Source organism: Chiloscyllium punctatum, chromosome 4 (genome assembly GCF_047496795.1).
Source record: "Chiloscyllium punctatum isolate Juve2018m chromosome 4, sChiPun1.3, whole genome shotgun sequence".
NCBI classification, from domain to species: Eukaryota; Metazoa; Chordata; class Chondrichthyes; order Orectolobiformes; family Hemiscylliidae; genus Chiloscyllium; species Chiloscyllium punctatum.
The window spans coordinates 21,966,394-21,987,454 of record NC_092742.1 but is presented as its reverse complement, the minus strand read 5'-3'; the positions used below and the strand labels follow the sequence as shown (position 1 = coordinate 21,987,454).

Sequence of the window (21,061 nt, the reverse complement as noted above, 5' to 3'; positions counted from 1 at the left end):
GAAGGAGTTAGACTGATTTTTAATTGGCAATGGGTTGAAGGGATACGAGAGAAGGCAGGGAATGGGAGTGAGGAGTATATCAGCCATGATTGAATGGTGGAGCAGACTGATGATCCAGACGGCTTAATTCAGCTCCTGTATCTTATAAATTTATAATTTGTATTACCTTTATCATACATCCGTTCTCGTATTGGCTCAGGGCCAAGTGAAACGCGTTCTCCATAAGGGATCTGTTCAATTCTTCCGCCTCCTACCTCTGAAAATAAAATATCACATTTTAAAAACTTCGCTTAAAAGTAAACTCTTAGTAAATGAAATCTATAGGACCAAATTTTGAACCAAGAATTTTGTAACTTTCCATTTCACAGGTCTCCATATATCTGCACCATCTCACATTATAGTGCCAAATATTTGGCTTTTTGTTTTTTTTTGTGTGGGGAGGTGGGGGGGAGGTGGAAAACAGTTTAAAAAAACTTTATTCTAACTAATAGCACACTAAAAGTAGATCAGAAAGCCATGATTAATACAAATCAGGAAATTGGTATTGTATGCAATCACTGTTAAGACAGTTGTAATGACTGACTTCAATTTGCAAAGACTAAGTTAACCAAATCAGCACACATGCCGTGAAGGATGAATTCCTGAAGTCCACGAGGGTTTCTGGAGCAATGTAAAAATTGAACTGCAGATGCTGTAAATCAGAAACAAAAAGAGGTGTTACAGGAAATGCTCAGCAGGTCTGGCAGCATTTGTGAAGAGAAATCAGAGTTAATGTTTCAGGTCCAGTGACCCTTCCTCAGACATTAAATATTAACTCTGATTTCTCTTCACAGATTCTGCTATAGCTGCAGAGCTTTTCCAGTAACTTCAGTTTTTGCTTCTGGGGCAATGTGTTGAGGACCCAGCTATGAATTAAGTTACTTTGGATTCTATATTGTGCAAAAAGAAAAGGTTAATAAATAACCTTGCTATAAAGGAGTATGTGTGAAACAGTCACCATACTTAGGCACAATGGTTCAATTATTTGAAGAGCCTATTATATAAAAAGGAGAATGTGAGCTTAAATCTCAGCTGTCTTTATTCCTACCTTTAACAGAAAGCTTTAAACTCACCCACAAATGGTTGAAATGTCAACATGTCCCATGCAAACATGGCACATGTCATGCAATTACTTAGAAAGGGTATGAGATATAGGCTAAATGATTAATGGTCATAGTCTGACTATGTGGTAGACACATTATTAGATTTAATTCAAAAAGGCAGAATGAATATCACTTCGAAAGGCATGGATTAATCAAGGATTGTTAGCTTGATTTGGTTTAAGGAAGGCCATATCTTCTTAACTTCATTAATCATTTGAAGAATTAACAAGACTGTTCAAAGTGACAATGAGCTCAGTCAGGTGAGTGACATTGGTGGTTGATGGGAGATTGTTCAAGGCCTTCCTTTTCAAGGAAGTAGTGAATGGAGAGCCTTAAGACCATCTTGATGGAGCTCGAGGTATAGAGGATGTGCACATCCATAGTGAAGCGGCGATAGCTAGGCCCAGAAAACTGTTATTGTGGAATCAACAAAGAATCAGAAGAATGACAAATCCAAGTGAAAAGAGACTAAATAAGGTGGGAGGAAAAGCAGAATGAAGATAGGAAAAAAAGTTTGAGGTCAGGAACAGGTTGAAATGCTTGGTCTGCCAGGCAGCCCTGTTTGTGCAAAAATTATAAAAAACACCATTTTGCAATCCCTTTCAGTAATCACATTCAACTCAAAACATTAACTGAATAATCAGGTCAGATTTATAACATTCCACAGAATACACCTGAGGTAAAAGCACCATTATGAAGACCAGAAAAGTGCTGGAACTGCTTTGCTTATTTTAAAAGTTACCCAAAATCTAACATAAACTACATTGAAGTTGCAAGCAAAAGATGACATGGACAGCTCCAATGTAGCATTTCTAAAGTGATAGTTACCAACTAACTTGAGTAATTGCAATGTACCAGCTTCCAATCTAACATATTCAATAAAAATACAGGACAACCTAGATTATCCAAACGAGACGGACGGGGAGTATTTGGATAACTGATTGTTTGGATAACGTTTTTACAGGATCTTAAGATCCTATTCGGATAATCCAAAATTTGGATAATTAACATTCAGAAAACCAAGGTTGTTCTGTAGTAATTGCTATCAAACAGAAACCAGAAGGTACAACAAGCATAAACTCAATCCAACCACTTCAAGCAACTACTACATCAGCACCCATCAATTAGTTCACTCATGAATGGAGTGTGACATAAACTTTTGAAAAAAGGGAAGAAAAAACATCCCTCACTTCCCTGAGCAAATCTCGTGTGAAGATATCAGGTAACAGGCAGATAATCTCCTCCTCGTGGATCCAAGCTTTGATCTGGAAGCATTTGTTATGTCTTGGCTCAACAATTCCAATGCTCTCCGAGCTGGCCTCTTATAATACACCCAATGTAACCTCATTAAAAACTCTACTGCTGGTATCCTCATTCAAACCTATATCTGCGTTTTGATTGTGCTTGTATTTACTGATTCTGCACTGGCATCCAATCTTGCAGCAGCTGAACTTTAAACTTTTTAGCCTCAATTTCCAATCTCTCCACGGCATTAGCCCTCTCAATCTCTATAACCCGTTTTAATCTCAGAACCTCAGGCCTCTATGCTCCTTCAATGCTATCCTCTGCTTATCCTTATTTTTATAGCTCCACTACTCGTAGCCACACTTTCAGCTGCCCAAGTGTGAGTCTTCAGAATTTCCATGCTAAATCTCTGCCTTTTCTGAAAACATTTCTCAAAATCTACTTTGTTGATCAAGATCTTTAAACCTGTCTGAATAACACAAGCAAGCTTCGTGACAAACTTAATCTCAAGTTCACTCCTGTGAAGCATGTTCTGACTTTTAACAATATTTTAGACCCATAGTAAATGCTGATGTTGATTTTACACTCACCACGCCCATGTCCATAATCAACAGTTTTCTGAATAGGTGGTTGCTTGTTCAGTGGAGTGGTAGAGACTGATGAAGCTTCACTGTAAGCATAATTGGAGTCAGGATTTTTGGGTTCAGTTCCTGAGTCCCACAAACCATGGAATGTATCTGTGTCCCAACGTTCCGACTGGATGGGATTTTCAGGTGGTACAGGGCCAAGTAAGGAACTTTCATTATTTGACATATCCTACAACAGCAATAAGCAGAAGGTAACAAAGCGGACAGAGGACAATCGCTCATCATTTCTAATATCAAAATCACATAATAGAATACATTGCTTACAGACCCTTGACCAAGGTAGATCATATAAACTGTCTTGCTATGATACAAAGTAGGAAAACAGTGGAGAGGTTATCGTTCAAGACTGTTACTGAATTGGCAGCAACCAAATTATTTGATCAAATTTTACTGCTAAATTTGCTGTTGATTTTGGTTGTTTATAGCATGGCACCAAAAAAATGTTAACACGAAAGCTATCAGATATTTGTGGAAGTTCAGTTAGTTTATTAACATCCTTCAGGTCTAGGAACCCACCATTGTTACCAAGGCTGATGAATTCAAAATGATTGACCCTTAATTTTTCATTGGATAAATGAATATAGAACAGCATGCTAAGAGATCATCAAGTCTTTCATAGTCACAAAAAGAGATCACCAAGGTATACAGAGAACATAGAATGCGTCACAATGTATGGAATATAATCTGCACTTCAAAGATAGACTTGCGTATGGTGCAGAAAAACTTATATTTGTATAAATATTAGTCGATTCAATATGGTGCTATCTAGTTCTATTTTCTTACCTTATAGAAATCTTGACCAGTTTTACTATTCTGATAATCTTGAATTACAGGAGTAATTCCTGCTGAATCTGTTTTGCTAGGTAGAAGAGGTACTCGCTCAATCTCCTGTAGCTCACTGAAATGTCACAAGCAACTAAAGTTAAAACAATGCATAAATCTGGTGAAGGAAGCAATGATATTACTGACAGAATCTGGAAAAATAGATGATCATAATCCAGTATGACTGACTCAATAACGAGAATGTCCATGCAACATGATTGTATGAAAACACCTACAGTTTCAGGTACACTAAGAATGGCAGATAAACATATCTTTTGATTGCTGAATACATTTCCTCACAATTTTTCTCTTAGATGCATCTGGTCTGAGATTATCTTACTTTCAATGTTCATGATACAAGTCATGTTACTGTTTAAGGGAAGTTCAAATATCCAATCAATTGTTCGAAAAAAATCAAAGACAAATAAAGTGGAATATAAAAGAGGATAAATACTTGTTAGTTTTCAGTCTTTAGTAGCTTAGGGACTGCTCTTTTCCTGTCTTTCAACTCATATCTTTCTCTTCCCTTCAAAACTCTCTGTCCACCTATTCAAATAAACCTCTGTCTTCCTAGTTTCTAAGCATTCTGTTTATATAACTTCTTTGTAAAGCTGCTAGAAACCGGATTTTTAAAAGTAGCAAATTCAAGGTAAAATCCATGTTCATGGTGTCCCTGTGGGAATGCTGCCATTTTAGGCAGAAGATTTGGATTCAGAAGATGTCATCAGAAGCCTCAGCGAATTGTTACACTGCATTTCCTAAATGGTATGCACTACACTATTGGCAGGGCTGAGGGTAGTGAGCATTTACGACAATAGGTGAGATATGAATCAAGCTGTTCTCTCCTGAATGATGTCAAGTTTTGGGAATGTTATTGAACCTGCACTTATCCAGCAAAATTCTACACTTTCAGCTACCTGCGTGTGTTTAGAATTAACATGCTAAATTACTCTGCCTTTCCTGAAAGCATTCCTCAAAATCTACCTTACTGACCAAGATTTTTTAAATCTGTCTGAATCTGTCAATTCAATATGGTGCGATCCATTACGTCGTTGGTGTGTGCCTGCTCTAGGTAACATTTTGTACAATAGTGGATACCAAGGAATTTCTCCTTTAACTCAGTAACTGTAATGGTGTTAAATGTCAAGGGGATGTAGTTAGACTCTCTTCAGCTGGAGTTAGTGATTGATTGATTTATTGAACTTCAGGTAAGGTAGTAGCAGAATACTTTCCTCCCTTCTCTTGGCTTCAAATACCCAGCCTTGGCCTCCAAAACAGCGTTGGTGAAGACCCCAGCAGCTGAAGCGAGGATACGAGCAACCAGGACTCCAAGAAGGGACAACAGCAACCCGAAGTGGGGTCACAAATGATCAGCAGCCTAGTGAAGAGGGTGGCAGCAGTGGCCTGATGCAGGAGCAGCGGCAATGGAGCATGGTGGCAGAAACCCGAAACGGGGACAGCAGTGACCAATGGCCAGTGGCCTAGTACGGTCTTGGTGGCCCCCAAGTTGGTCTGCTGCGGACAGCCTTTGGAGAGAGACAGTGATATTTGTCTTTTTAACTTTGCTTCTTATTTTTCTGGTCTTTGGTTATTTTGTGTGCATAGCTGTAATGTAACTTTTTGTTTCTTTTTTTTTGTTCTGTAACTAAGGATTGCACCTCACCTTTGTACCTAAGATGACGTTGTAAGTGGCAACTTATAAACTTTTCACTGTACTCATTTGAGTACCTGTGACAATAATACTAATTCAATTCAATTTGCTTTGCCATTCATTAGCCCAAAACTGGATGTTTCTGTACTTATGCATGCCTGCTTCAACATCTGAGGTGCTGGGAATTCAACTGAACTGTGTTAAACAATCTCAACATCTAACCGTATGATGGAAGGATGAACATTTATGAAGCAGTTGAAGGTGACTGGGCCTGTGATACTACTCAGAGACTATCTGGAAAAGCACCCTGTAACTGAGATGATTGGCCTCAAACAACTACATTTTCCTGTGTGCTAGGTAGCCATCCCTCCAATTGCCACTGACTTCAAATTTGCCACATTTAGTCATATGCAATCTTGATGCTACCTCTAGAATTTAGTGATTTTGTCCATGTTTACACCTGTGGATTGGAGCTAAGTGGTCCAGTCAGAATGTAAACTCAATAGCAGTAAATAAATTACTGGTGAATAATTGTCATTTAAAATACTTTTGATTGCAACAGCCATCATGTTGCTCACTTTGAGATGGACTATTGATCGGTGTGGTGGTAATCAACCAGAATGAATATGTTCTGCTTTTTGTTGGCAAGACCTAAACCAATACTTTTCACTTTGTCAGAGAGATGCCAATGTTGTACCCATAATGTATAGTTTAATTAGGGTAAAGAACCATGGGTAGGCATTGGAATATTGTGGCAGGATGCTGTTAGGATCAAATGGCTTTCCTGTGCTTAATGCATTCAATCATTTCTCACTGTCACAGGTGAAGTGAATCAGCTGAAGGTGGACATGTGTGATCCTGATTACCTTTGGAGCAGGCAGAACTGGATCATCCACTCAGCATTTCTGAATTATGGACTAGACTCTGCCATTATTGAGATGTGAGCATTTATAGAGCCTTTTCCTCCTGTCAGTTATTTAACTGTCCACCATCACCAGTCATAACTGGATGCAACATGAATGGAGATCTTCAATCTGATAATGGGCTTGCTTAGCATTCATTACTTGTTTACACATGGTCGTATGTTGTCAGTTCCACCAGGATGACACCTCATCTTTTCGTAAGTATCGTATTGTTTCTGGTATGCTAACATATCTGAATAACCAGGGACCATCTTTGGGAGCCATGGTAATGGCAGAAAGACGGTCTTGCCTGGGAATGAGGTTAGATTCTGGAGGTGCACAATTCTCATGACCTCATAGCACCGCATCAAACTGCTAGGCCTATTCTGAGCATACTTCATGTTGTGTAGTGGTAGTTTTAGACCAAAACGGTAAGATATTACATAGCACAAGAATCTTGAAGTGGTCACTTCTACTAGCACTGAAATAATAGCATCTGTGACAGATCAGCAAGACTGGGGTCAAGTAAACCTTTCCCCTTGTAATTATTTATTCCATAAGCCACTGCCGCAGGGTAAATCTGGCAACTATACCTTTCATGATTAGGCCATCTTGGCCAGTAGTAAAGCTAAAGAGCTTATTCTTGGGGCTGGGCATTGACGCCTCCACTTAGAGCATATTCAGTGCTCTTGCCACCTTCACTGGTTCTACTAAATGGTTTGGAGTAGAGGACTATACTGATTCTGCACTTAATGGGGAGTGCAGTTGGTGATAACCAATAAGACATTTCCTTCCTCAAAATTGGACTGTTGCCATTGACTCTGTACTGCATGATGTCTATGTTGAGGACTCCCAGGGTCACTCCCTCTCAAGGGCATAATCCTCAGCAGCCACCTGCCATTAGATTAGATTAGATTCCCTACAGTGTGGAACCAGGCCCTTCGGCCCAACAAGTCCACACCGACCCTCCGAAGAGTAACCCACCCCGACCCACTGCCCTACATTTACCCCTGACTAATCCACCTAACACTCCGGGCAACTTAACATGGCCAATTCACCTAACATTGGGACAGTACATTCCAGGAAATGATAATGTTAGGGTCTAAAAGATAGTTGAAAGTCAAACTCTCAGAATCTTCATCAGGTTGCTGCTGGACTCATCTGCCAATGTTGGCACAAATTCCAACATGTTATGAGGGGAGCTTTGTAGGATTAACTGAAGATGGATACTGTTTGTCTGACGCTTAGGATAATGTTAGGTGACTTGTCCAGTTTTATCATCTTAAATAACTTTTCAAAGCAGCTTGATATAACTTAGTGTCTTGTTGGACCATTTTCAATGGCAGTTTAGAGTCAACAAAATTGATGTGGAGCTGGAATCACATATGAGCCAAGCCTGACAACAGATTTCTTTTTCGAAAAGACATTCATGAATCAGTCATATTTTACATTCATCAGGTAGTTGTGTGGTCATATTGCTGATACTAGCTTTGTGTACATTATTTAATTCATTCAGTTAAAATTTTCCAACCACTGGAGCCATTCAAATATCTCCAGATCATCAGTACGGGCTTCTACTCCAGTAACAAAAGAACAATGCTAATGTTGCACTTGATAAAAAGCTCTAAATAAATAAAGTTTAGTGTCTTGCATCATAAAACATCTTTTAAGAATTTATTTTGATTACTCAAAGTATCAGATTTTCCTTGTACTAGCTTGTGTTGAAACCAACCCTAAACTACAAAGGGAAATTATTTGGGGGAACGACTAAAATAATGAACAAAATAAACAATTTAAATAATTAACTTCAACTTGAAAACAATATTTGATATTGCTCCACATCTTGAAAAATTACAGAGGTAGTGGGGCTGGATGCCTTAAAACACATAAAGATGGATAAATCCACAGGACACATCAGGTGTACCCCAGAAATGTATGGGAAGCTAGGGAAATGATTGCAGGGCCCTTTGCTGAGTTTTGTGTACCGTCGATAGCTACAGGTGAGGTGCCCGAAAACTGGATGTTGGCTAACGTGGTGCCACTATTTAAGAAAGGTAGTAAGGAAAAGCCAAGAAACTATAGACGAGTGAGCATATTTTCGGTGATGGCAAGCTGTTGGAAGGAATCCTGAGGGACAGGATTTGCATGTATTTGGAAAGGCAAGGACTGTTTAGAAACAGTCAACAAGACTTTGTGTGGAGGAAATCATGTCTCACTAACTGAGTTTTTTGAAGATGGTTTGAACATGATTGAGGTTTTTGAAGATGTAATGAATATGGTTGATCAGGGCAGAGTGATGTCTGATCTTTAAGACTTCAGTAAGGCATTCGACGAGGTTCACCATGGGAGACTGGCTAGCAAGGTTAGATCTCACGGAATACAGGGAGAACTATCCATTTGGATACAGAACTGGCTCGAAGGTAGAAGACAAAGGGTGGTGGTGGAGGGTTGCTTTTCAGACTGGAGGCCTATTACCAGTGGTATGCCACAAGGATCAGTGCTGGATTCATTGTCATTTATAAATGATTTGGATGTATAGGCGGTATAGTTAGTAAGTTTGCAGATGAGTAGACAGCGAAGAAGGTAACCTCAGAGTACAATGGGATCTTGATCAAATGGGCCAATGAGCCGAGGAATGGTAGACGGAGTTTAATTTAGATAAATGTGAGGTGCTGCATTTTGGAAAGACAAGTCAGAGCAGGAGTTATACACTTAATGGTAAGGTCCTAGGGAGTATTGCTGAACAAAGAGACCTTGGAGTGCAAGTTCAGAGTTCCTCGTAAGTGGAGTTGCAGGTAGATAGGATAGTGAAGGTGGCATGTGGTATGCTTTTCATTATTGGTCAGTGCATTGAGTATAGCAGTTGGGAGGTCATGTTGAGGCTGTAAAGGACATTGATTTGGCCAATTTTAAACTACTGTGTGCAATTCTGGCCTCCTTCCTATCGGAAGGATGTTGTGAAACTTAAAAGGGCTCAGAAACGATTTACAAGGATGTTGCCAGAGTTGGAGGATTTCACCCATAGGGAGAGACTAAATAGACTGGGGCTGTTTTTTTTGGAGCGTCCTAGGTTGAAGGGTGACCTTATAGAGTTTATAAAATCATGAGGGGCAAGGTCTTTTCCCTGGGCTGCGTGAGTCCAGAACTAGGGGGCAAAGGTTTAAGGTGAGAGGGGAAAGATATAAAAGAGACCTAAGGGGCAACTTTTTCATGCAGAGTGTGATATGCTTATGGAAAGAGCTGCCAGAGGAAGTGGTGGAGGCTGGTACAATGACAACACATAAAAGGCACCTGAATTGGTATATGAATAGGAAGGATTAAGAGGGATATGGGCCAAGTACTGGCAAATGGGACTAGATTAATTTAGGATATCTGGTTGGCAAGGACAAGTTGGACTGAAGGGTGCGTTTGCAATCTGTATACCTCTATGACTTTAGGTGAATTTGGTGTTTTCTGTAATTTCATAAATTGATTTGGTAGAAGACAAGATGAGAACTTGATCAATCTATGTTAAGCCCTGAAAAATTCTTGTTAGGGAGGGAAACAAATACGAATATGCAATTTAAAAGCTTTTGTTAAGTAATTCTCTTAACCAATGTATCTTCCCCACCCAAAATGTTCTGTCTTCTTAAGATGCTATTTTTGCTGGAATGTGGTTACCAAATTAGTTATCAAGTATTCTCTCAATGTGTAAGTGTAGGAAGTACAGTAAACATCACGAGGCTAATTAATTACAATAACAGCAAACATGGGAGTATATTAATAAATCTTCACATCTGCACATTTACTAACAAGATCTTTCTTCTTCCCTCGCTCATTCACTCAGGAGTATTAAAATGGATTAAAACCATAGTGGCTCGGAACTACATTGTCTCAGTTGTGATGGGAAACGGGCTAAGAGCATGACCTTTTCTCAATGGTTTCTATTACCTGACATTATATAACAATATTCTCGAGAAATCTATTGGCGATACAAAAAAAAAAGTCACTTACCGTAATAATTTTAATTCTTGCGCTGCTTTTAAGATGATTTCATGTTCTCTTTCTGACAATGCAACAATATTTTGTCCGCCGGGTGTTTGGTCTACCATAGGTTTTTCAGAGAAAGGCACTGGTGGCTGTTCAGGTAGAACAGGTGCACGAACAGGACCAGTCTGTGATGGCATCTCACGCAAATTGTCAAAAGGTAACCGCCTGTTGTCTGTGTCTGGATATCTTCTTTCATCCATCTGTTCCCTCTGCCATCCAAGCCTTTCTGGAGGCAAAACACGTTCATCCCTCCTCCAGTCTGGCCTCTCTGCATAGTCCTGACCCCACATTTCCCGTTCTTGTTCATGATGGTAGCTCCGTTCCTTTTCATCCCTCCACTGCTCCTCTCTCCATCTATCTGGCCTTGGGTGTAAAGGAGAAAAGTCCCTTCCAGAACCACGAAGGTCCCATTCTTCTCGTCTGTGAAAGTATTCTCTATCATGTTCATTGTCTCTGTTAAAACCATGTTCACGTGACCTTCCACTCCTGTCAAATTCTCTGTCAAAGCCTCTGTCAAACCCTTCAATTTGATGTGGAGCTCGAATTTCCCTTCTGTCTAAAATTTCATGAGGCAGAGGTGGTCGCCGAAGAAGTGAGCACTCCTCTCTTCTAAATGGATCTCTTTCATCCCAAAAATCTGAGCCAGTGTCAGTCCAATTTCCCCTTTCCCAAGATAGAGTTCTCTCTCTTTCAAAAGCTGGACCTCCTCTTGGTCCAGAGAAATGATCATCCAAAGATCTACCTTCCTCCTGATGCCAATGTCCCTGAATGTCTATCCTGTGATGTAGCAATGGTCTTATTTCTGGAACATCTTTATTACTATCAACATCATTTTTACGGATAGAGGAATAATCTTTGCCAACGTGTTGCCGATGCTCTGGGCCTTTTGCTCGATCATTAGTTGGATGCAATGGTACAGATTCAAACCTTTTGTTGGTATCTACATTTTTTGGCTCTGATTTCTCAGATACAGCCTTTGCGGCAGCTGATGAATTGGAAGGCAGTGTTTTAGGTATATTTTGCACAACTGGATCTTTTTGGTCCTGAGTGACAGTTACTGAAGAAGTTGCTAACTCAGAATTGTCTGCTTTCTTCTGAATTTCATGTGATTTAGATGAATCAACACTTTTTGTCAAATCTTTAGTTCCAGATGAATCTGAATTTTTATGACTTGTAGCAGCCAATGGTGTATGGGAAAGATTTTTTTCATCTTTATGTTCCACTGAAGCTGGTGATACTTTATCAGCATTTTGTTTTACATCTTTGCCTACAGCTGCTGTCTCTTGCTCCTGGACTCCAGCTCGTTTTGTTTGATCCTCAACTTGTTCTAATGATGAATGAGAAGACTGGGGCCCTTTTAAACTTTGTCCCATTTGTTCAGTTCTAACTTGAAGGCCTTTGGGTCTTGAACCAGATACACATGGTCCAGTGGGGAAATGCCCACGGGGCCCAGTTAATCTTGGTCCCTTTGGGCTGTCAAACCGTGAACTATGAAACTTTGCACCAGAGACTTCAAGACGTTGCCCTTGTCCCTGGCTTTCAAGGTGCTGCCCTTGACCTGAATGCTCAAACCACTCAGAAGCACCAGGACCTTCAAAAGACCCTCCCTGGCTGTCAAAATGCGATGTTGCTCTATAACCATCAATATGTTGCCCATGACTAGCTGAGTGCTCTTCAAAATGAGCCGCTGGATGCAGGTTATCAAAGCGATCCCCACGTTCCTGGCCTTCAAAATGGGCCATTGGACCCTGTTCTTCAAAGTGCCTTCCCTGACTTGGCCCCTCAAAATGCCCTCCAGGACCTTGGCCTTCAAAATGAAGGCTTGAACCCCTGCCCTCAAAATGACCTCCCCGGCCCTGACCCTCAAAGCGACCTCCTCGGCCTTGGCCATCAAAGCGACCCCCCCGGCCCTGGCCATCAAAGCGACATCCTCGGCCAGGGCCCTCATAACGACCCCCTCGGCCCTGGCCCTCAAAGCGACCCCCGCGGCCCCGGCCCTCAAAATGACTCCCTCGGCCCTGGCCATCAAAGCGACCTCCCCGGCCCTGGCCATCAAAGCGACCTCCCCGGCCCTGGCCATCAAAGCGACCTCCCCGGCTCTGGCCATCAAAGCGACCCCCAGGTCCCTGGCCTTCAAAAGCATCAACTGGGCCCTGACCCTCAAAGTGGCCTCCAGGTCCCTGACCCTCAAAATGATCTCCAGGGCCCCCATGACTGTCAAAGCGACCCCCAGAGGCCCCCTGGCCATCAAAGCGACCCTTGAATGCTCCCTGGCCCTCAAAGCGACCCCCGCGGCCAGGGCTATCAAAGCGGCCCCCACGGCCTGGGCCCTCAAAACGACCCCCGCGGCCTGGGCCCTCAAAACGACCCCCGCGGCCTGGGCCCTCAAACTGGCCTCCAGGACCATGGCCCTCAAAATGACCCCCAGGGTCCTGACCCTCAAAGCAGCCTCCTGGTCCCTGTCCCCCAAAGCGATCTCCGGGTCCCTGGCCCCCAAAGCGATCTCCTGGTCCCTGGCCACCAAAGTGATCTCCAGGACCCTGGCCCCCAAAGCGACCCCCAGGGCCCTGGCCTTCAAAGCAGCCTCCCGGTCCCTGCCCCCCAAACCGATCCCTGGGACCCTGGCCCCCAAAGCGATTCCCAGGTCCCTGGCCCTCAAAGTATTGCTCGGGACCCTGACCCTCAAAGTGGTTCCTGGGTCCTTGGCCCTCAAAGCGATTCCCCATCCCAGGCCCCTCAAAGCGGCCCCTGGGTCCTGGACCATCAAAGGGCGCCCCAGGTCTAGGCCCCTCAAAGTGACCCTCGGGGCCTGGACTGTCAAAGCAACCTCCTGGGCCTGGGCCCTCAAAGTGACCCCTGTGCCCCGCACTATCAAAGCGACTGCTCCCCTGGCCGTCAAAGCGTTTGCTCCCCTGGCCGTCAAACCGATTGCTCCCCGGGCCGTCAAAACGGTTGCTCCCCGGGCCGTCAAAACGGTTGCTCCCCGGGCCGTCAAAACGATTGCTCCCCGGGCCGTCAAAACGATTTCCCCCCGGGCCGTCAAAACGATTTCCCCCCGGGCCGTCAAAACGATTTCCCCCCGGGCCGTCAAAACGATTGCTCCCCGGGCCGTCAAACCGATTGCTTCCCTGGCCGTCAAACCGATTGCTTCCCTGGCCGTCAAAGCGATTGCTCCCCCGGCCGTCAAAGCGATTGCTCCCCGGGCCGTCAAAGCGATTGCTCCCCCGGCCGTCAAAGCGATTGCTCCCTGGGCTGTCAAAGCGATTGCTCCCCGGGCCGTCAAAGCGATTGCTGCCCAGGCCGTCAAAGCGACTGCTGCCCGGGCCGTCAAAGCGATTGCTCCCCGGGCCGTCAAAGCGATTGCTCCCCGGGCCGTCAAAGCGATTGCTCCCAGGAACATCAAAGCGATTACTCCCTGGGCCATCAGAGCGATTGCTCCCTGGGCCATCAGAACGATTGCTCCCTGGGCCATCAGAACGATTGCCGTCTAGGCCTTCAAGAATCTGATCTTCATTTTGATTCACTCGTCCCTGGCTCACAAAACGATTGCTGAGATCTTGCGAGTCAATGAGACCATCCTGGGCCTCAATGCGATTACTTGGATTTGGTTTATCAAAACGATTAACTGATCCTTGTGGCTCAACACCAATACCAGTAACCTGCTTCTCGAAGCAGCTATCTGCATCCTGGTTTTCAGTGTGATTACTGTTGCTATGGCTCTGCACCTCACAGCAATTACTGGGACTCTGCTTCATAAGGGAATTATCTGAACCCTGTTCATCTAGGCGAATACCAGGCAGCTGCTCCTCAAAACGACTATCTTGTTTCTCAACACAAGTTGCCAGATCCTGCATTTTGACATGACCACCTGGACCCAGACCTTCCTTCTCAACTTGACTGTCCCCCCCCTTCTCAAGGTGGCTGCTGGGATTCCCCTTCTCAAGATGGCTGCTGAGACCCTCCTTCTCAGCGCGATTGCCAGGACCCCCCTTCTCAGGGCCAGTACCAGGGCATTGCGTCTCAATACGACTGCTCAGACCCTCCTTCTCTTGACCCTCTTTCTCAGTAAGATCACCAGGATCGTGTTTCTCAAATCGATTATTGGGAGCCTTACTTTCAATGGGAGTACCAGAACTCTGTTTCTCAATGCAACTGCCAGGAGGCTGCTTTTCAAAACGATTGCCTGGAGGCTGCTTTTCAAAACGATTACCAGGAGGTTGCTTTTCAAGACTGGGAACCTGACTCAAAGCCTCAGCTTCATGGTGGTGACTCGGGACTTCATCAACTTGCTGACCCATAGCTGAATCCTTGACAAACTGACTTACAAGTTCACTCTCAACAACTGGAACTGCAGGCTTATTCTCAGTGTGCTGGCTTGCAGTCTCACCCTCAACATGCTGGCCTGAAGCTTGTCCTTCGAACCTTGTCTGGGATACTTCAAATTGGTGGCCTTGAAATCGAGAGCACCTTAAATCAAAACGTGAATGAGAACTTCCTTTTGCTCCTGGTCCTTCAAATTTTTGCATTCCTCTGCCATGTGGTCCATCGAACCTGGAGGGGTTCCAAATATAAAATACTTTAACAAATGATTTAAACTCATGTTTGTTTTTAACAATTTCCTGGCAAATACCAATGAAGTCTGGGCAGAACAGTGGCTCAGTGGCTAGTACAGCTGCCTCACAGTGCCAGGGACCCAGGTTCGATTCCTGCCTCGGGCGACTGTGTGGAGTTTGTACATTCTCCCTGTGGATTTCCTCCACAATCCAATCCAAATACGTGCAGGCTAGATGAACTGGCCTTGCTAAATTGCTCAGTGTGTTCAGGGATGTGCAGATTAGGTGCATTAGTCAGGGTTAAACATGGGATAGTAGGGGAATGGCTCTGGTTAGTTACTCTTTGGAAGGTTGTTGTGGACTTGGGCTGAATGGCCTGCTTCCACACTGTAGGGATTCTATGTCTATGTCGCTTTTTGTGTGAAAAAATACACCAAATTCTGCTCACAAGTCACACACAGTATTTAACTAATCCTAGCTCATCTATCATTTAATTTTGATACTTCACAGCATGCTAGACAGTTAGTTTAGAAGTTATTTTTCAGTTCATTTTTCAGCTGATTCATTAATAAATAGCTTATTTTGATCCACTGGAACATATTTAGTATAAAAATCTTTACTGCACTGCTTGAATCATAGGCTACAGCTTTAGTGTGCACCATTCTAAACATTTTCTTTTTAAAGGAGGACATTGATGTTTTTGGTCCTTCCTATTACAGATTGTAAAATATAAAGCAACATCTCCAAAATAATCTCCCCAAAATAAATTTACTGAACCAAAAGAACCTGCTTTTCATAAACGCAAACAAGATTTAATAAAGGAATTAAAACCAGAATTTTATAATTTAATGGTCATATTGACAATTCATTTGCAAATATAATAAAAACTAGGTTAAATTCAATGTTGGTTAGTTATCTGTCCCTCAAAAAGCTACACTTGCCACTTTAAGGTCTCAAGGTAGACATTTGTCCAGAACTCAACTCTAACATGAAAAACAGAGAATAATGAAAGATGCATTTAGTCACAATAATTAAGGGTAGACCTGGTTTTCATTCTGACCCACAGCAAAGGTCACAAAGTTAATTACAGTGGAAACTTAATACACATTCACAGCTCTTAAATCCAATGAATTGCAGCAATGTACAGATCACAACTGACACACACCTTCAGTAGGTCACTAATTTCATCAGCAGAAACAAACCCAAGCATTAAGAGTTGAGGAAAATTGATTTTTTTGCTTGTAACTGTGTCAATCTAGGAACTGGACAAAGCCACATATAAGCACTACACCTGATTGAATAAGCACTCTTAGTTTGTACAGACATTTGTATGGACTTATAATTACCTTGACATCCTGTGGTCTCCAGTTTGCAATAGCTCAGATGACTTAATCCCAGATGTCGAAAATCGACTATTATGAATATTTGAACTTGAAGAAGATGCTTTTACTTCAGCATGTGGTGCTGGAATTAAAGGTCTCTTCTGTTCTGTGATAACTGTAGTGTTCTGAGAAACTGGGGTAGCAGCCTGATATGCTGATGGCAGACCCTGGGAAACTGGTGGTGGGGCCTGAGTCACCAGTGGAGGAGCCAGAGAGACCGGCGGAGGGGCCAGAGAGACCGGCGGAAGGGCCAGAGAGACGGGCGGAGGGGCCAGAGAGACGGGCGGAGGGGCCAGAGAGACCGGCGGAGGGGCCAGAGAGACCGGCGGAGGGGCCAGAGAGACCGGCGGAGGGGCCAGAGAGACTGGCGGAGGGGCCAGAGAGACCGGCGGAGGGGCCAGAGAGACCGGCGGAGGGGCCAGAGAGACCGGCGGAGGGGCCAGAGAGACCGGCGGAGGGGCCAGAGAGACCGGCGGAGGGGCCAGAGAGACCGGCGGAGGGGCCAGATTTATTGGTGGAGGAGGTATATTCATAAGCGGAGGTGGCATAGTCAATGGTGGAGGTGGCACAGTTATTGGTGGGGGTACCATTGTCATTGGTGGAGGTGCCTGAGTCACTGGTAAAGGAGTTTGAGATAATGATGGTGGGGCCTGAGACACCACCGGAAGTGCCCTGGAAACAGGTGAACTTTCTGGTTCTGAAGAAGCTGGGTCTGCTGGTGAGGTTGCTGTTCCTTGTGTTGAAACTACAGAAGAACCAGCAATTGGTGGTGTCGGAGGCAATCCCATGGGTGGCATTGGTGCAGCCTGAGACATCAGACTGCTTGATGTATTTCCCAAATAACTCTGGGATTGACTGTTCATGTACTGCTGTTGAACATTTCTGAGAGCATCCATTCTTTCCTGGAAATGATGATTTGTTGATACCATTTGCTCTTGCCACTGGTTCCACTGAGTTTCATACTGTTGGAGCTGATCTTTATTCGGATATGCTTGGAGCTGTGCCTTCCAGATCTGGAACTGTCGCTGCCATTCTTGATACAGAGGAATAAACTGTTGCTGCTGCATTTCTAAGTGCCTCAGCTGCATCTCCAGAGGCAGTGACTGAAGAAAAAGAAACCCATTACATTAAGTCCCAACTTCATATTTTGTATTTCATAAACAGCCTATAAAGTTTCTTCATTTCTAACTAATTCAAAAACTAGCTTCCCCACTCCCCCCTCCCCCATTTAAAAACATATGTGAAAATTAGTCTGGAAACTGAGCACTGATCACCCTTGAGACAACTTTACTGACCAATATATCAGCAAATCTGAATTTCCCAGAAACTCATCAGAATATTATAGAAAACAAATATTTTCTGTACACCTTTATGTTGAAAACTCTTAATATTTTTGCACTTTTCAGCAACTTGCTGACACATCTGCCCTGCTGGACAATGGACCCAAAAATGCTCACAATACTCCAAATACAGCCTGACCAGAGCCTCAGCAGTACATCTCGATCTTTTGAGCCTCTCGGAATGAATACTAATATTGCATTTTCCAACTGAACCTGAACTAGAATCCCAAGTCCCTTTGTGCCTCAGATTTCTGAAGCTTTTTTCCATTTAGAAATTGTCTATGCTCCTAAAGTCCTGACAGGGAGATTTTCTAGTTTTACTTGGGAGCCCTCAATCAAATATGGAGTTGGGATGATGGTTCCTAAGCAGAGGTGAGAATAGAGAGAAAGCTCAGGATGGTTCGCAGTTAAAGACAGAAAGTTAATCATGCAAGGCAGGCAATAGCAGGTAAGAGAATGAAGTAACCGAAAAATTAAACTACATTTATTTCATTTATTAATGGCCTGACAGGTAAAGCAGATGAACTCAGGACAAGTATGGGAACATGGGACCGGGATATTGTACCTATTAGTGGAACATGACCTAGCAAGGGTCAGGACTGGCAGCTCAATAATCTGGGGTTAAGATGTTATACAATAGAAAGGGAGGCAAGAGAGAAGGGAGAGTGGTGCTTTTGATGAGAGAAAGCATGCTGCTGCACTTAGAGAGAACATTCCTGGGGAACTGTCCAATGAAGTAATATGGGTGGAACTTAAAAAATAAGAAGGGGATGATTACCTTAATGGGATTGTACTATAGGAACCCCCCAAAGTCAGCAGGAAACTGAGCAGCAAATACGTAACGAGATCTTAGATATGTGTAAGAATAACACGGTTGTAATAGCAGGAGATTTTAACTTTTCAAAAACAAACTGGGACTGCCATAGTGTTAAAGGCTCAAATGGGGAGGAATTTGTTAAATGTGTTCAAGAAAATCTTTTTACCAATATACAGATGTATCTATTACAGAAGGAGCAAAACTTGATCATTCCTTGGGAAATAAGAGTCAAGAGTGTGGTAATATAGGGCAAGTGAATGAAGTATTAGTTGGGGAGCACTTTGGGACCATTAATCATAATTCTATTAGTTTCAAAATAACTATGAAAGCCTTGTATAAAAATTAAAATTCTAAACTGGGGTAAGGCCAATAGGGATAGACTGTTTGCAGGTAAAGGACAACTGGCAAGTGGGAGACTTTCAAAAGTGAGATAACAGGAGTTCAGAGGGAGCATGTTCCTGTTAGAGTGAAGGATAAAACTGGTAGGATTTGGGAACAATGGAATGAATAGACATATTGAGGCTACGGCAAGTGGAGAAAGTGAGGACTGCAGATGCTGGAGATCAGAGTCAAAAAGTGTGGCACTGGAAAAGCACATCAGGTATGGACAACTGGGATCAACTAAATCTCTTGAGTCTATGGGCAATAGGGTCATTCTTAAGAGAGAAATCAGGAGGGCAAGAAAGGGGATATGAGATAGCTTTGGCCGATATGGTTAAAGATAATCTGAAGAGATTTTACAAATAGAGCAAGGGAAAAAGTAAAGTGGGGAGAGAATGGGCATCTGAAAGCTCAATGAGGTCATCTATGTTTGGAACCACAAGACATAGGAGACATACTGAACAAATGTTTTGCTTCAGTACTTACTGCAGAAAAGGTACTGAGAGAAATAAATACTGATGTCTTGAAAACAGTCCACATAACAAATGAGTTAGTGTTGGTGGTCTTAAAAAGGATAAAGGCAGATAAATCTCCAGGACTTGATCTAGTGTATGCTAGGACATTGTGTGAAGCTGGGAAAAAATTGCAAGGCCTCAATCAGAGATATTTGTACCATTTATAGCTATGGGTGAGGTGACAGCAGACTAAAGGCTAAAGTTGTGCCTTTATTTAAGAAAGGTTGCAAACGAAGTCTAAGAACCATACACCAGTGAGTCTGACATCAGTGGTGACTAAGTTGAATGGAATTTTGAGAGGCAGAACTTACATGCATTTGGAGAGACAAAGACTGATTAGGGATAGTTAGCATGGCTTTGTGCATGGGAGATCGTGTCTCACAAACTTGATTGACTTTTATTGAGGATCTGACCAAGAAAATTGATAAGGGCAGAGTGGTAGACATTGTCTACATGGACCTTTTATTTTTAAATTTATTCATTTGGAATGTGGGCACTGCTGGCTGGCCAGCATTTATTGCCTATCCCTAGTTGTCCTTGAAGATGGTAGTGAGCTGCTTCTTGAACTGCTACAGTCCACCTGCTGTGTGTTGACCCACAGTGCCATTAGAGAGGGAATTACTTTAATAAGACATAGTAGACTGATTAGTAAAGTTTGATTACATGGGATTTAGAGAGCTTGCCAACTGGATACAAAATTGGCTTGCAGATGGGAGACAGTTGGTGGTGGTGGAGCATTATTTTTCAGACTGGAGGCCTGTGACCAGCAGTGTTCTGCAAGGAACAGTGCTGGCTCCACTGTTGTTTGTCATTTACATGACCAATTTGGATGAGAGTACAGGAAGCATGTTTAGTAAATTTGCGGATGACACCAAAATTGGTGGTACAGTAGACAGTGAGGAATATACAGTATATCAGATTACAGAGATTTTGACTAATAGGGCCAATGTCTCAAGGAGAGACAGATGGAGTTTAATTTAGATAAATGCAAGGTGTTGCATTTTGGTAAGACAAACAAGGACAGGACCTGCACAGAATATGATCGGGCACTGGGGAGTGTTGCAGAAGAGAGACCTAGCGGTTCAGGTACATTATTCATTGAAAGTTGTGTCACGAGCAGACACAGTGATAAAGGAGGCATTTGGAACATTTGCCTTCATTGCTCAGAACTTTGAGTTTAACAGTTAGTACATGATGCTGCGTTCGTACACGATATTGGTGAGGCCACTTTTGGAGTACTGTATACAGTTTTGGTTGCTATGCAAAGGAAAATTCAATTGGAGAGATGCAGAAAAGATTTATAAGGATGCTACTGGAGCTGGAGGGTTTACGTTATATGGAGAGTCTGGATAAGATTTTTCACTGGAGTGTAGGACATTGAGGGGTGACCTGTCAGAGGTTTTTAGCATCATGAGGGACATAGGTAAGGTGAATAGCAAATGTCTTTTCTCCAGGGTTTGGGAATTCAAAACTAGAAGGCTTAATTTTAAGATGAGAAGAAAAACATTTAAAAAGGGAGCTGCAGGGCTACTTTTTCACACTGATGATGGTTCATACGTGGAATGAACCATCAGACTAAGTGATAGATTTAGTTACAACATTTAAGAGACATTTAGACATGAATAAGAAAGGTTT

General features: G+C 42.9%; 1 protein-coding gene across 5 annotated transcripts in view; it reads right to left on the bottom strand.

Annotated features, from left to right (window-relative positions):
• Nucleotides 1–21,061, bottom strand: part of ylpm1 (YLP motif containing 1) — a 147,054-nt gene that overhangs the window by 79,697 nt on the left and 46,296 nt on the right. For all 5 annotated transcript variants that reach the window (XM_072568233.1, XM_072568229.1, XM_072568230.1 and 2 more), the window contains 5 exons: nucleotides 16,338–17,476; nucleotides 10,403–14,989; nucleotides 3,818–3,932; nucleotides 2,978–3,203; nucleotides 167–256 (listed from right to left, as the gene is read on the bottom strand). In XM_072568233.1, coding sequence (XP_072424334.1) covers nucleotides 167–256; nucleotides 2,978–3,203; nucleotides 3,818–3,932; nucleotides 10,403–14,989; nucleotides 16,338–17,476 — 6,157 coding nt within the window. The remainder of the gene's footprint in view (nucleotides 1–166; nucleotides 257–2,977; nucleotides 3,204–3,817; nucleotides 3,933–10,402; nucleotides 14,990–16,337; nucleotides 17,477–21,061) is intronic.